At 37.3% G+C, this 15,569-nt stretch overlaps 1 protein-coding gene across 3 annotated transcripts; it reads right to left on the reverse strand.

Annotated features, from left to right (window-relative positions):
• Positions 1 to 707: 707 nt before the first annotated feature.
• olfm1a (olfactomedin 1a) lies at positions 708 to 13,927 on the reverse strand. Of its 3 annotated transcripts, XM_060883162.1 has the most exons (7): positions 11,012 to 11,416; positions 10,675 to 10,692; positions 9,478 to 9,627; positions 9,077 to 9,232; positions 7,562 to 7,781; positions 4,845 to 4,951; positions 708 to 2,303 (listed from the first exon to the last, which is right to left on the reverse strand). In XM_060883162.1, the coding sequence occupies exons 1-7, from the start codon at positions 11,159 to 11,161 to the stop codon at positions 1,635 to 1,637; spliced, it is 1,470 nt and encodes a 489-aa protein (XP_060739145.1). In that variant the 5' UTR covers positions 11,162 to 11,416; the 3' UTR covers positions 708 to 1,634. The 3 variants fall into 3 exon arrangements, with proteins under 3 accessions (XP_060739145.1, XP_060739147.1, XP_060739146.1); XM_060883164.1 differs by lacking the exons at positions 10,675 to 10,692; positions 11,012 to 11,416 and adding an exon at positions 13,485 to 13,927; XM_060883163.1 differs by lacking the exon at positions 10,675 to 10,692.
• Positions 13,928 to 15,569: the final 1,642 nt, after the last annotated feature.

Below are 15,569 nucleotides of genomic sequence, written 5' to 3' on the forward strand. Positions count from 1 at the left end.
TCCGATCTGAGAAAACAAGAAATAAATTATATGGGTCTGAATGCTTTAAAAACTAAATGCTCACCTTATGTAAAATAATTATTCAAGATATCAAAATGCTACCTAATACAATAGGCGATTAATATCCAACAAGATCAGAACTCTGCTAAAGCTGCACTTTTGCTGATGATTCTTTTGTTTAAAAGGGGAAACCCTATTTAAATCTGAGGTTTGCTGCCAAGAACGCTGGTCACTTTTAGAGGTTCCTTCTGTGTGTTACCAGTAAAAATTGATGCTCACATTGCTATGGCACAGGAAGCCTAGACAATTCAATTTTATTTCTCCTTTAGGGTACTGCACATGGCTAATGAGGCACTTTGTCTTACAAGACAGAGCCTGCGTCTGTTTCCTGATCAGCTGTTTCCCCCTGGTATAACAGATGAGGTCATCTCATTCTGGCATAGCTGCTAGAAAAATTCATTCAGGTTAGTCACCTGACATTTTCCATCAGACTTTTCAGGCTAATCTGTTTATCCCCTGGAATTTTGGGACTCACTTAGATCTTGAGAAAGATTTTCATCTCCAAATTAGTGACATGACTATATTTTTTTCCCCAACATTTGTTTTTAGCTTGATGTTATAGGTACATACAGGATATTGTAAATTGCACTTCGTTATCTTTTTTTAATGCACGCATTTGAGTTTTCCTAGCCATGACAAGGCACGTATAAAATAAAGTTCGGTTTTATTGATATTAATCACATTGCAGATACAACACATATGCAAGCGCAACAGTTTTAGATGTCACCATCAATCTCTTCTAAACTACGAAGACAGTTGATATGTGAAGTCAGTTCTGAAATACAATCAAAGTATAGACTGCTATCCCATAAATACATTTTTATTACATTCTATTGTAATACTTTTTTTGCTGACATATATATTATTTTGATAAATTCCTTTTTTGTTACATTCCAAACTACCAAATAAAAACTTTAAATTCTATGGACACAAAAATTTCATATGCACAGTTAATGTCAATGAAAAGTAGACATAAATAAAACACAGCAAATAATGTAACCCCATTGCTAATCTACCCTCCTTGTCATATACATGTGCCATATTACTGAGAAATACATACATCCATGTGAACCTCAGTGCTATCAAATGTCCATGCAAAACTTGAGAAAATCAGAACGGTACATACAACCACAACAATACTGTTTTTTTTAACAGGGTTCCTCCAACAGTCGGTGCCTTCATATCTTTAGTTGGTGTTGAAAGGTTATCGATTGCTTTTGATACAAAGGTTATGATTGTGTAAATAAACAGTAATGTCTTCCTTTCTGCATCATAGTACATCTCTCTCTTTCTCTCTGCCAATAGGATGCTTTATTTTATATTCATAGACAAAGCTGTACAAGTACTCTGTGATACAAAATTCAGAACACAATCAAAGAAAGTGTGACCTCAGTGTCCAAATATTAAAAAAGAAAGGCATAACCTTTTGGCAGCTGTTTATATCATTGCCTAATATTACTTTGAATATATTTTGACGTCTTCTATTATTGAACAATCACTGGTTATTTTTCTACTCTTCAGTACTTCTTCAAATCTACATCTCACGTGGCTTGAGAAGGTCACTCGGACAATGTCTACTCAGAGCGGATAAGGTGGTATAGAGTTACATTGTATAGCACCTGGTGCCCATTGTTCCACGCATACAGTGCTCTGTCCTTTGGGTTGTAGTCCAACATAGAGATGTGTGAATACTTATTCTGGAAAGGGATGTCGATGTACTCGTAGGTGGAGGAGTTGGTGTGGAAGGCATAATAGACCTTTGTTCCTCCAGAGTAGCCGTTTGTTACATAGAGAGTTCCGCAGATCATAAAAGCCTCCCCGGCACTCCTTTTCGGGTGGTTAGTGGTCCAGCTCTTGATTACCTGCAATGTAACTGGGTTTAGCTTGCTGATGACGATGTTCCCTGCATTCTGATTGGTGGCGTACACTGCCCAAAGTCCTCCTTCATCCACCATCAGATCAATATCGGAATGACCACCCCATGAGTAGTGGTAGCGGTTGTTGAATCCAGCATAATCCAGCTGGCTGGACTTACTGATCATGGAGGTCTTGATGTCAAACTTAATTATAGTGTGGCTCTGGAACTTGTTGAAGTAAATGGAGCCATTGTAGACCACCTGACCTGTGCCAGACCAAGGGTGAGGGAGCCGATGAGAGGTGAAGTTATCAGTGTTCATGAATTCCGCCATAGACGGGTACTCACGTACAAAACGGTTATTATGGTACCCGTCCATGTAATAAACCTGAGGGTGGAAAAACACCATGATATGAATCACACTATAAATATCTAGACTATATGTAGAGATATAGACTCTCAAACTCAAAGCTACTCCCAATACATCTTATACAGATGCTACATGTCAACCGATTATCCTGAGACAGGTTAAATCTAACCAAGATAGAACTGTTCAAGAAGCATGAACCTGCTATAATGTTTGGCAGACTAAACAAAAATAACAGATTGGTTATGCATGTAGTTCACTAAAGGATGAAATATATCAATAAATATGTGAATAAATATGCAAATATCAAATAGACTTAAGACTTTAGTAAAATGTTTAAAACCTATTGTACATTTTATATACAATAGATAAATATACTGTATAAATATAAGAGGAGATCATGTAGTGGAAGGAATGAAGAAAGTGATATCTCCCATGGCTTATTCTTGTCACTTTATATGATACAAAACACATAGACTAGGTTTGTGCATGCCTGATCATCACACCCATATGTGCTTTTTGAACATCCCATTTCATATTTATAATCTGAATGAAATGTAGGTTTGAGAAATGTAGCCATTTGCTGTTAGAATACCATCCATCTTTCTTGGAAGGCTTTCCACTAGATGTTGGAGAGTGGTTGTGAGGATTTGTCATTCAGCCACAAGAGCATTAGTGAGGTCAGGCACAGATGTTGGGTGAAGAGGTCTGGCATGCAGTCAGCTTTCCAGTTTATCCCAAACATCTTGGTGGGGTTCAGGTCAGGGCTCTGAGCAAGAGACTTGAGTTCTTTCATGACATTTTTCACACTGGCATTGTCATGCTGGAACATGTTTTGGCCCCTTAAGGCCTTTTTCAAACTTGAAATAGCTGGGTCATTTGAAACCTCAGGCAAGCAATCCTGGGTTTGACGTTTTACTTCATATATAGTTTACTTTAACCTCCTACGACCTGGTGTCCACATACGTGGACATCACTGCATCTAAAATGCAAGGCCAAACCAAAGCTCGGGTCTTAGGTTAATCGATCCTTACTATTCCTAATCTAACTTTTCACATTGTACATTCCTAAACCTTGGGTTAATGTTCTTACACTGTATCTGCAGTGTCCCGGAAGCATAACTGGATAGATCTGATTAAATATTGGCATGTGTCTTGCTTTCACATCAGTGAAGAAAATGCTGCAACTACTGTTTATACAACATACAGGGTTTCTGTAACAGTCTAAGACCACAACATTTCACGCTGTACACATTTGGCACTGCAATGCAGGGCCCTGTAAAAGTTCTAATTCTGCTTCAGAGCAGGGTTTCAGCTTAAGCTTCTAAATTACAAGTGTGAGATATTTCTTTATAGGCTTTAGAAGGACAATAACCTGGGGTTTAATGCACTATACCTAAGCTTTAGTTCCAAGCAGTTTAGTGATTAAAAATCTTAATGCTAGAGCACACAGACAATCATGTGCCTCCAGGTTTGTGCCCAAAATACTGGGGTAGGCATGCATGTGGGTCCTACTGATGTGTCCACATAGCATACTGTTGGCCATGTAGTGTATAACCAATTACATAGGTTTAGTTTCACTCTTGTCAAATGCCATATTGATCCTTTAATGAAATTAGATATTAGCAATTGTGTTGGTAATTTTGAAATTGATGTAGGTTTCAAGAGAAATGTGTGCAATCCAATGTGGAATATCTATAATATACAAAGAAATTGGAATCAATACTGATGAACGCCCAGTTTTTCCGGGATAGGTTCCAGATCCACTGCGACAGGATAAATTGGTTACTGAAGATGAATGAATGAAATATATGATTGCTGAACTGTGTATTTAAATATTATTATTCATTCCCACAATCCTAATTTAGCATCTGAACATGATAATTATTGAGATAGATGTTCTTTAAGCTTTGCTGAATGCCTTGTGGTTTTTAAGATGAGTCTGACCCGCCAGTTCCAATAGTCACTTTTCTATCAGATTTTATTCAGAGGAGTAAAAATACCTACAGGCTCACCTCAGGCTATTTGCTTTGAAGTGATTAATATATGAAAAAGCTTTAGATTAGTTCTCAAGCACCCTACTGATATTTAACCGGGAGTTATGAGTTGGTCATGTTCAGTAAATTACAAAAAGTTTTAAAAGAAAGAACCAACCTAAAAGAGCCTATTCGTGGAATATATATTAATAAACATATAAACTAACAGAAAACTGCAATATATGTGTCACACTGACACAGGTGCTCATTTACTTGGCATTGGGAATGATTCTGCTGCCTCGTTAATGATATCTTTTGAGATTTATACCCAGCATTTGCATCTAAATGAGCGTTGGTAAAACAGACCCAGCCATGGAATGTTCAGAAGAATATATACTGTTGGGACAAAAAAGAATGCTGATAAGGTGCAAAAAAAAAACAAAAACGAAAAAGATCTAAAACTGCAGCGTCATGAACCAACTCAAAGTCAAGGGCACAGTGTTCAATGTTAATGCAATTCACCTTCTGTTTTATGTGCTTAATCGTTCCTTTGAAACATTTACACAGAACATTGTTTTTTAACTTACCCTGGTGTCACCATCAGGGGCAAGGGGATCAGTCATCCATGATCCGTATCTTGAGCCGGATGTCTTAATAGTGACAGGGTCGCTTATTCCCGTTAATTTTCCACATGCTGTAAATAATAAAGAAAATTACTGCAGATTATATGAGTGAGACCATTAAGTGCTAAGCACATCACCCCAACCCTGTCTGCCCCTTAACACACTCTCTCTCTCTCTCTCTCTCTCTCTCTCTCTCTCTCTCTCCCTCTCTCTCTCTTTCACATACACACACACACGCACACACAATGGAACACCCTTGAGCTAGTGTCAGGATCAGATTCTTTGTTTCACAAGCGATTTCAGCCATCCTTCCATGGCTGAAAATAAAATCCACTTGTCATTATTTCTCTCTCTCCTCATATGACATCCTTAGGGAGAACCAGACACTGCATTCTCTCACCAAACCTCCATTTTTAGCTCTTCTACCACTTCCCCTCTGCAACATTATCTCTATGGCTTGGCTTAAATAAACCCTGATTGCAAGCAATTCAGACCAGTGAACTGTTTTAAATATTCTGTTATGTTTTTGGTTTTCTTTCATTTTCCTATATTTAAATAGGTATATAGATATTCACCAAAAAGGGGAAATAAAGATTTTATGCTGTTTGGGTGGTGGAACAGCTTATGCTTTATGGTGACATATAATATAATTTTACATCATATTAAATATAAGCAGTTTAATGTTGCATAGAGTAACATAGTGTAACACAATGCTCTGTACAATGTACACAAGCAATCTGGTATTATTGACCAGTGTAATCCCATAATCTATGTAGGATGGTGGGGGATACGTTTGCAAACATGACCCATTTTCAAGCAATTCTCTGTGGAAATTAATACTTAATATATAATAGTTAGATGTTTGTCACAGATGGGAAATCATTGGAAGGCATCTGATGCACAAATGTTGGTTAATAGGCTTACATGTTAAAAAAGAGTGTTATTACCAGCATTTTAGCTAAGATTTAAGAGTGCATCCAACTAAACAAAGCCATTAAAATAGTAGGTCAAAAGACACAGCACTTAATCAGTGAACATGTCGATGTAATTATTCTGTAATGTGCAGTAAACAAGATTGAGGTCATGTCCTTTTTTAGCTTCTATAATACTACCCTGCAAAATCACTCATTTATATACTATCTGGGTCAGACAGGTGCACTATATCTCAAAGGAGCTGAACTCCTCAAGAATAAAATATTTAAAAATTTAACAGGACAAATGGGGGCATTAAATCCTTCCCACACTATTACTACTGTGCTTCTAAATGGGAACTTATTTGTTGTATGCAAACCTTAAGTCACCCCTCAGACTGATAACATTAAAAAAGAGTACTACTTCCACAAAAAATCTACTTCCTACGTTTGTTGTTTTTATATAATCTCAGTTGGCACCAGATATTGTTATTTTTGAGGTCTTTGTGATTGTGTATAAAGTTTCTGTTTCATAGCACAGGCTTCATTTAATGAGAACAGGCAACGATTAACCTTTTTTTTAGAATAATGAACCATGACCAATTCCTACAGGCACAATATACTGTAGCAAGTAAGATAATCTTCCACGCTTTAAATCCTTTATTTATAGATCACTGTCTCTACAGCTTGATGTAGCTTTTGACCCAGAAGAAGACATAAGTGTGCAGCCCACTTAGATTTTACAGACCACAGTCAAATCCCAGCATGGTTTCTGCTCTAAACTAATGCAAAAGAGGATAAATTACATCTTGCGCTGGAAACAACTGTGTAGTTACAGTTAAGATAAACAACCAAAATATTTCATGAACCACCCTGTTTCACATGGGAAATTGTATACGATGAATTCCATTTTTTTTTCTTTGTAATTTTGTTAAAAATCCAATTTACTTTTAGACGAATCTTTTATTCCCAAGAACAGTTTGTGTTAACTGGACGATATGTCTAACTGCACCATCTGATCCATCCTACTTCAATGGCATTAAGGTTATGTCTCCAAAGGCATTTATTTATTTAGTATGGCATTGTAGTTTTTCTTTGTATATCTGTGAAAATGTCCTATTTGCTTTCAAACGAATCCCCTACTCCCAGAGTAGTTTGCTGAAATGGAGGTTCTGTCTGCATTCAGCAGCACCATCTGATCTATCCTCCCCCAACAGCTTTAAGGTTATACTGTATATCCAGAGGTCCTTGATTTATTCATTATGGCAGATTGATGCTCATCACTTCATGCTAGGTGTGAAAAAAGAGCTCCATCACTCAAGGTCAGCCCAAAGACTGTATGATGACAATGATATTCACATTTAATAAAAATAGCTCTTTCTTATATGATGTCCTGCACATTTATGTCATGGTAAATAAAGGCATATTTTGGAGTGAATTGTAAAAGCTTTTGTATCCCCATCTTACTAAATAATAGTATTTGATTACTAAATATGCATTCTAACTACTGATTTCTATTCTGTTCAAATATGATTTAAACTTACCTGTGTACTCTGCTTGTCAGTATTAATCTTAACCATGTTAATAGTCATATTACAGTATATCCTGTATATGCTATAACGTTATTTTTTGCGTCTTTGTGTGTTTAAAAGCTCAGTTACATCTATTGATACAAATATATCTGACTAATGTGAACCCAACAGATTTATATATCTGACTAATGTGAGTTTAGCTTGAAGGTGTTGATGTTTGTGCTCAAACTCAGCCTACCTAATTTTTGCATGCAGGCACGAAGCCTCTCCTCAAGATTTGACACCCTGCTGTGGAGCTCCTCGTAGTCAAAGGCTCCGATCTCCTCCTGCAGCTCGCTTAGCACTGACGTCAGATTCTTGACCTCCTCTTTAAACTGCAATACCAATTTTGCATCGGCCTTGTATTCCTCCAACACTGGTATCATTGGCCTAAGTTCCTCCATTTTCGCTTTTATGGCCTGTAAGGTTAAAATAGGCTTGGTTCAGTAGGCATGTGTGCAACCGTCCTGTCCAAACACCTATCCAGCCCTAACATGCCCTCTCTGTCTAACCTAGCCTGAGTGCAATGTGTGCCTGATGTGGGATATGACATATCAAAAGAATCATAAAACAACTTCTCAGTACACAAAGAACAATTGGTAAAACTCCTTTATTTTTCAATGTTTAAAATGCAATGTCTTAAGTGATTACATGCTTTGCATCACATACAACATTGTTTACTCATTACTTTGTTCCCCTGGTAACAAAATGTGCATTAACAAACCTGAATGAGGAAAGACACGAAGAAATTCACCATAACATAAATAAATATTTAGTAATGGAATGCTTCTACAATGGCATGCACAGAAAGAGCGCAACATGAGCTTTAAAAGTGCTTATTGGCTTAAAATAAACTAAATGGTGCAAAGGTTCAGTAGACCAGCTCGGGATTACAATGGGATTGAACTTGCTCTTCAGTCTCTGCAGCTTTGATATTCATAATTCATAATTTTAGCCCTGCAAGCAAGAAAATGAGAAACTGTTGAATAGCTAACTCACTAGCCTGTCTGAAACATAAACACACACTATACCCAGATACAGGTGTATTCACAAGATGACACATTAACATAAAAATGGGTAAAAGATGCAGCATGCAAATAGACACACAAGGAATCGCTGTGTAACTGTGCAAATAATTGTGATAATGACTGTGGTAATTAATTAAAATAACTGCTACATCAAACATAGCCAGCGAAGCTATAAATAAAGCTAATATTTAAAGAGGATTAAAATCTCATTAAAGATTCATAAGGCACTATGGAGGACACAGAGGACTTCTTAGGAGAAGTGCCTTAGGAGAAGTGACTATTTCTATCATAATTCACTCTGCCCTTAAATAAATAATAAATTAATTAATTCTGTAACCAAAATATCACATTTGTACATGCCCTGTACATGCAGAAATAAACAGCATGTTAAATGTTAAATGGTTTGGAGACTGAGCAGGCTTTTCATGCAGATTAATTATCAGGACTGCATTTTAATTCGTGATCCAAGAAACTGGTAAAGTAAAATATTTTCTCTCCTTGTTTGATTTATTTTTTTTCCAACACAAACCAATTAGTCTTAAGCACATTAATCAAAGTTATTCGACAATAAAGCAAATAAAGCAGGGAAACATCAAAAGCTGTTAAAATGCAGACAGCTGTCATGGCTAAAAATGGAATCGATTAGTCTAAAAGAATGGATGGGTGAGCACAGTATCTTGCCATACCTTGTATTGCTTAGCAATATTTTGCTTGTGGTTCTCCTCCACCTGTTTGAATTTAGTCTCCAGGCCACGCAGCTGCACCTCCATTCGATGAACGTACTGCAGGTCTTTCTGTGTCCTCTCATCTAAAGTCTGGATGGACTGGGTCATGTTCTGTACCTGTTGGAATTGTGAAAACAGACGGAAAATGACCATGCACCACGTACTTAAGGAGAGCATTTTGTACCTGGGAGCAGTGCCAAATCTGCGCTTCTCATCAAAATATTCCCAGTGCTTTACATAATAAGAAAGTACTGGAAGATCATTTCAGATACATTTGTGCAAGAAGGTCTATATATATACTGTATATGTGTGTGTGTGTGTGTGTGTGTGTGTGTGTTATACTGAATATGAATAAAGGTTACTTTTTCAAGGAGCTGTCTCAGCTGCTTAGTCCTGGCATCCCGTGAGCACATGGTCTGCTGAGGAGCCACCACGGTGCACACACACCTGCCCTCACTGTCCTGTGCTGAGCTGTACACCTGCCACGACTCCTCCGGGTTTGCAGGCAGCACCTGGACATAGCAGTCAACAAACAAAAAGACAGACAGACACAGAGACAAACGAGGTCAGTGTGAGAGAGTCCAGACTCACATCAGAGGCACTGTGCCCAATCATTTTACTTCTTTAATAGGTGCCCATAAAATTCTTCTGGCACAGCAGAAATCCTAATTATTTTTCTGTGTCTCTGCACTAATCTGTGCTCATACTAGGAACCCAGCAAGACTTTTCACTTATGTCATCATGCTGGGCATGTGCCATGCATTCACACAAGCTGAACGCTTTCCCCCAGAGAGCTGCATGTACAAATGAAGGGCCCTCACACATATACAACTCACAGCTGCTGGGTTTCAGGAGTTTTCACATATGATGCATCAATTTATAATCATTTTTTCTTCACATCTAAAAAAAGTCATCTGGATTTTTGCAACAGCAAAAATGTCCTTTATATCCAAAATTCCAATGACCACAACAAGAGACTTTTATCACGCCAAAGCTTGTTATCAACATTTTAATAGCTGAATAATGAGTTTATGAAATAAAATTACGTTAAGAATATCTAGAAAGCCACAATATTAAATCAAGATTTTTTTAACTATGGCTGGATTAACCCAGTAGTAATCCATTTAAATGGACCTTTATAGCAAAATGCCTTTGAAAAAGCACATTCATGCTGACTTTCTTAAGAATTGTGTATTTAGGGAGACATTTAAAAGAAATTCTCCGCCCTTCAGTTCTCTCTCACTGTCTCACTTGCAACTGTACACTCCAAATAATTATAGCAGACAAATTTGATGACACTATTTACAGAAACCAAACCATATTGCTTGCTTTTTAAAAAATCCCAATCATATTTGTGTAAACCAGGACTGGGTTTTAAACCAGCTGATTAAACAGCTCATCGTGGTTTTCTAACATTTCACATGCTGAATGTTTACTCTTGATTATTTCATTCTGACTAAGTGTGCAATTATAATTTAGGATCTCAGACAAAATATCCAACAAAGAAGAGATCCTAATTAATTAACAAACAAACAAAGAAGTATTTTTTAATTGCTTGCCTTCTGTATTTGGTGCAACTGTGGAATGTCTCCAAATGTATTCAAAGAAAGAAAAAAACAGTGATGACAATTACAACAGTGTTACATTATCCAGTTATTGTTGATATCATTTCAGAAATGTCAAAAGAAATCCTGATGCAATGTGGAAAGCAATAAACGGATCAATTTAAGAATCACACAAAATTCTATATAATGAAATGAATTCCATCCTTGTTCGCAAAAAGGGTTTTTTTTTCTGCAATTAGCTCTACGCGCTGCACATATGCTCTCCTGATCATATGGCATCAGTTTACTGTGCTCAGATGTGTGGAGTATGATATGAATCTCGGTAACTCACAGCCGTGCTGCGGTCCGCTCCTGCAGGCGGAGCCGCCATCAGCCTGGTGCTGTTCAGGCCAACGAGCGAGGGCAGAGTCTGCGACATCCAGTTAGTGATCATGGCCATGGTGCTGAGCACAACTCCGATCTTAAGCAAGGGCAATGACATCTTTGCGCGCCTTTCTTCCACGTCAAATCCTTCATTATACGCGCTCCATCACGGCACGGATCTGCATCCCAGTGTTTCCCAGCAAAGTTTGGTTGTGCATTTGAGCCCCGGCTGGGGACAGAGTCGCTTGGGACATGATGGCTGATCTTTTCCCTTTCACTCACTGTGAACCCTGCGGTATTGCGCGGATGCTCGCTGTTCGGCTGCACTGATGATGGATGTCCGCTCCGTTCGCCTTCTCTGTTCGAATAACGAGAACTGCGGAGACTCAGCCGAGCTTCTCATTGGTCCGCTGTCCACGCCCATCGCGCAGCTTATTAAATATTCATGAGGTTCTCTGACTATACGTGTATTTTTCCATGCATTACACATATACTAACATATCAATTGATATTATGCGTGCTTTAAAACATTTAGTCCCCCTTCCTCAGCTTGATTAATAAATGATTATTAAATCATTTTTTGCTTCTATTACAGTAAACCTTACTCAGTGTTCTTGGTAAAATGGTGTCAATGATTCATAATTTGCACACATTCATTACATCAGTTTTATTCCAGGCATTAACAGGCAAACAGATTGCAGCAGAATAATGACAAAAGGCAAAGATACCGAAAATGAAACAATAATAAAAATTGTCATAATGATCAGAGTGTTTAAGTGTGTTTAATTTTTATAGTCTGTCTTAGGACACTGACAATTGCTCATTTATTACCCAAGAATAATTCTCCAGTGTGAAAAAACATGACATAAATTAGCCAATAGGGGGCAGTGCAAGTTTCCTTATCCTTTTAAACTAGTGACCTTTGTTGATTAGTGTTTGTCTCTAGACAACACCAGGGATCTTTGTGTTGTTGATTACCACTTAAAATATTCCCTTTTATGGTTCTTTTTACTAGCTGGTAACTGTTGGGACAGGAATGTAACCAAGCTAGTGTTCAGTTCTCAATGCTTTAAATAAATAAACCAGTTGCAGTGAAAAAAAAATTAAAAGCACTAGTCTGATACGGTGAAAGGCATAATAACTATATAATAAATTAGAACTGCCATTTCTTGACAGTCAGTTCTTCGTAGCTTAAATCCAGTAACATGGCTGTCCAAATGGTCACAGGACATGAGCCTTCAAATGTCACCACCAAGTCTCCTGCTTCAATTTACACATTAATGTTTCCCTGAAAAAATGCCTTCAGTGGTGTAATTCCCTTCTAACAATGTTCCACAATGTGTCCGTTGTATCCAACAGAAAGCCGCGTTTCGATCTGAACTCTATTATGTAACACTATTTTTCTTTTATATTTTATACTTTTATTTTATATTTTATATTTCGTTTTTACTATATATATAAGCAATGCATTAATCATAATGAATGTTTTATCAGACACACAACTGGTGACACTTGCATCTTACAAAAAAAGATATGTTTTTGAAAGCAGTACTGAGGAACCTGTGAATTCCGACACAGAACGAGGTATAGTGTGATTTTTGGTTGTTTGTTTTTTTCCTTTTTTTTTCCTTATACTTTAAGAACTAGAGGGTATCCTAAAAGTTCCCATTTGTTGAATAAAATGACAATTTACAAAGATACATATGAAGGTGACATTAAATTAGTATTTTGGAATTTTCCAGTCTGGCATAGGGCTGAGAAATGCTGGAAATGGGGAAAGGGGAAAAATATGCAGTCTAGGACACAAATTTAATCTTCTGAGTCAAGAAAAGTGCAAACCCACTGAGATCATGCATGGCATTTACTGCTTAATATGAGAAAATATATTCTTAGTTATGTTGTTTAATATTGTGTAAGTGGAGACCATTCAAACATACATCACTACATTTCAACAGATATTTCAGATCTCACTTTTTAACTTCTTAAAATCTTAAAAATTGGAAAGCAATGCCCTCCTCTTCAAAACAAATTTCAATATTTATCTGCAAAAAATCGCCATGATGGTATTATAACTGTACACACAAACAGACACACACACACACACACACACACACACACACAATGTCCTAGTGTTTTAATGTCTTCTGTAGATACTGTGACAGACAGAATTGATCTCAAGGTTAATTTGATATCATTTGTGTTAATTCTGCGATGGGATTTGTGTAAATATTAGGATAAATATAATATCTGTGTGATGTTAGAGGCGGAGGTCCCACTGCTTTGAAATAGGATCACCATCATCACTACGGCAGGCTTAAAAACCCCTAATCTACCCAATTATGATATGTGTTTTGCAGTGACATATGTGGATTATTTCGTGTCATATCAATTATCTCGTGCCAGTTGGATGGAGAGAAAGAAAATGGCGTTTATAAACCTACTTGAGTGAGTTCTGTTCCCATCAGCACCAGCAGGATGAGACTCAGGATCTTGCTTGCAGGCTGCATCTTCTTGTCGCCGGTGGCACCTGGTCCGAAGCTATCGCATGCAGATCTACTTTAGTACAATCGTCCAGCTCTGTTTTACGCGCCCGTCTTGGTTATTTTCTTTAAGTATTCGATGTCAAAATAAGGAAAGGGATGAAATCAGGGTAGCGGAGCTGTCTTTTAGCATATTTATCGCGTCTCGGTTTGCCGACGCGTCCTCGACCTGTTCCTTTGGATGCTTCTGAAAACGGCAAAAAAAAAAAAAAAGAAAGAAAGGAAAGCGCAAACAGGAGGCAATGTGTGTGTGTATATATATATTTACTTCATCGCTAGCAAAAGTTGGCTTCCTAATGCGAGAAGGGCAGGTGTGGGAGGCGAATTTGAGAAGCGAGGATCTAGCCGTGGTGTGAACCGGAAGTGACACGAGAAGGCGTGGGAGAGTCAAGAGCGGCGGGGCGCAAGGGGTTTTGTCCAAACCGCATACTACACCACTGAACACGATGCGGTACGGCACGGCCTAAGGCGGTGTGCCGGTTTGGTATCTCCTTAATAAAAGCTAATGCTGCGTAAAATAATGGCGCATCATCATGCTGACAATTTGAACAGTGTTTTGAGTAGCGGTACTTGTGTAAATGTGTCTCGATGAAGTAGGTTGCTATGGCAACTGCGTCATTGGTCCTCGATTGCATCCTAGTCGCAAAAGCGGTTACGTTATTAAGTGTTTGTTTGTTTTTCCCGAAATGATCAGTACTGTGACTATTGTGTGTGTGTGTGCTGAGCTAAGAAGACTTTTATAAGTAATAAAAGTAAAAAGATGTAATTCTTCCATCATATTTTAAAGTAATATGTGAAACACCTCCAGTTGTCTCCTTACTTGACTTCATACACTTGTATTTATGCTTAGATATTACACATAATCAAATGGACTTTATTAAACACTATAAGGTACAGTATCTAAAATATCATTTAAATTTAGAACTTTAAAAGAGTCAAAATGGTTAAATCTAACACACAAACAAGATCTTTGGTTTGATCCCTCTGCAATAGCCATTAAAGGATTCACATAGTATATTACTTTAAGATTTTTATTTGAAAGGATCTAAGTGCAACATCTTTAGAAATTGAATCCTTAGACATTAAAAAAATCATATATTTTTAAAATTATGCCTAGGACTAAGACACTAAATCACACATCTCAATGTCTCTCCGAAGATTTTGTGGTCATCAATATTACCCCAAGTAGTGTTTGATCAAGCTATTTTCAGAAGCATGTAAAACTATTCCACCAGAACAGAGTTTGTCATGAAATTGCATATTCTTTTATGGTTTTCTAATGAATACATAAGCAGTGCTGTACCAGAAAGAAGCCCTTGAGGAATACAAGACAAGCATGCCCCACTTTCTCTACCTTCCTCTCGCCTGCTTTTTGATCCTGAGATCAGTGGAAGAAAACAATGTTGGGTCTGTACACCATTTAACCATTTCCAGCACTGAGAGACTTAGCTACCATCTTATATGGGTATTATATTTTTCTCTTATAATTTCCCAATTATACTGTTTATCAACAAATGAAATAAATAATCAGTCAGTTTTATACATTTAACACACACACACACACACACACACACACACACACACACACACACACACACACACACACACACACAAAGTTGTAGACAGGTGGGAAATGAAAAGTAAGAGAAAAGAAAGAATGCTTTAAAAATATATATATTTCTATATTTATATTTTTATTATTTTTGTCAATTTACAATATGTAAAGTGAACAAAGAGAGGGAAAATCTAAATCAGTTCAATATTTTTGGTGTGATTACCCTTTTGTTTCAAACCAGCATCAATTCTTACACTTGCACACTTAATACACTTGCACAAAATCAGGGATTTTGTATAGTGTCAGGTGAATCAATTATACCAAGCAGGTGCTAATAATCATCAACGTCATATGTAGGTTGAAATATAGTCAGTAACTAAAACAGAAACAGCTATGTAGGAGGTTTAAAATTGGGTGAAGAACAGCAATAC

Source organism: Tachysurus vachellii, chromosome 12, assembly GCF_030014155.1.
Source record: "Tachysurus vachellii isolate PV-2020 chromosome 12, HZAU_Pvac_v1, whole genome shotgun sequence".
NCBI classification, from domain to species: domain Eukaryota; kingdom Metazoa; phylum Chordata; class Actinopteri; order Siluriformes; family Bagridae; genus Tachysurus; species Tachysurus vachellii.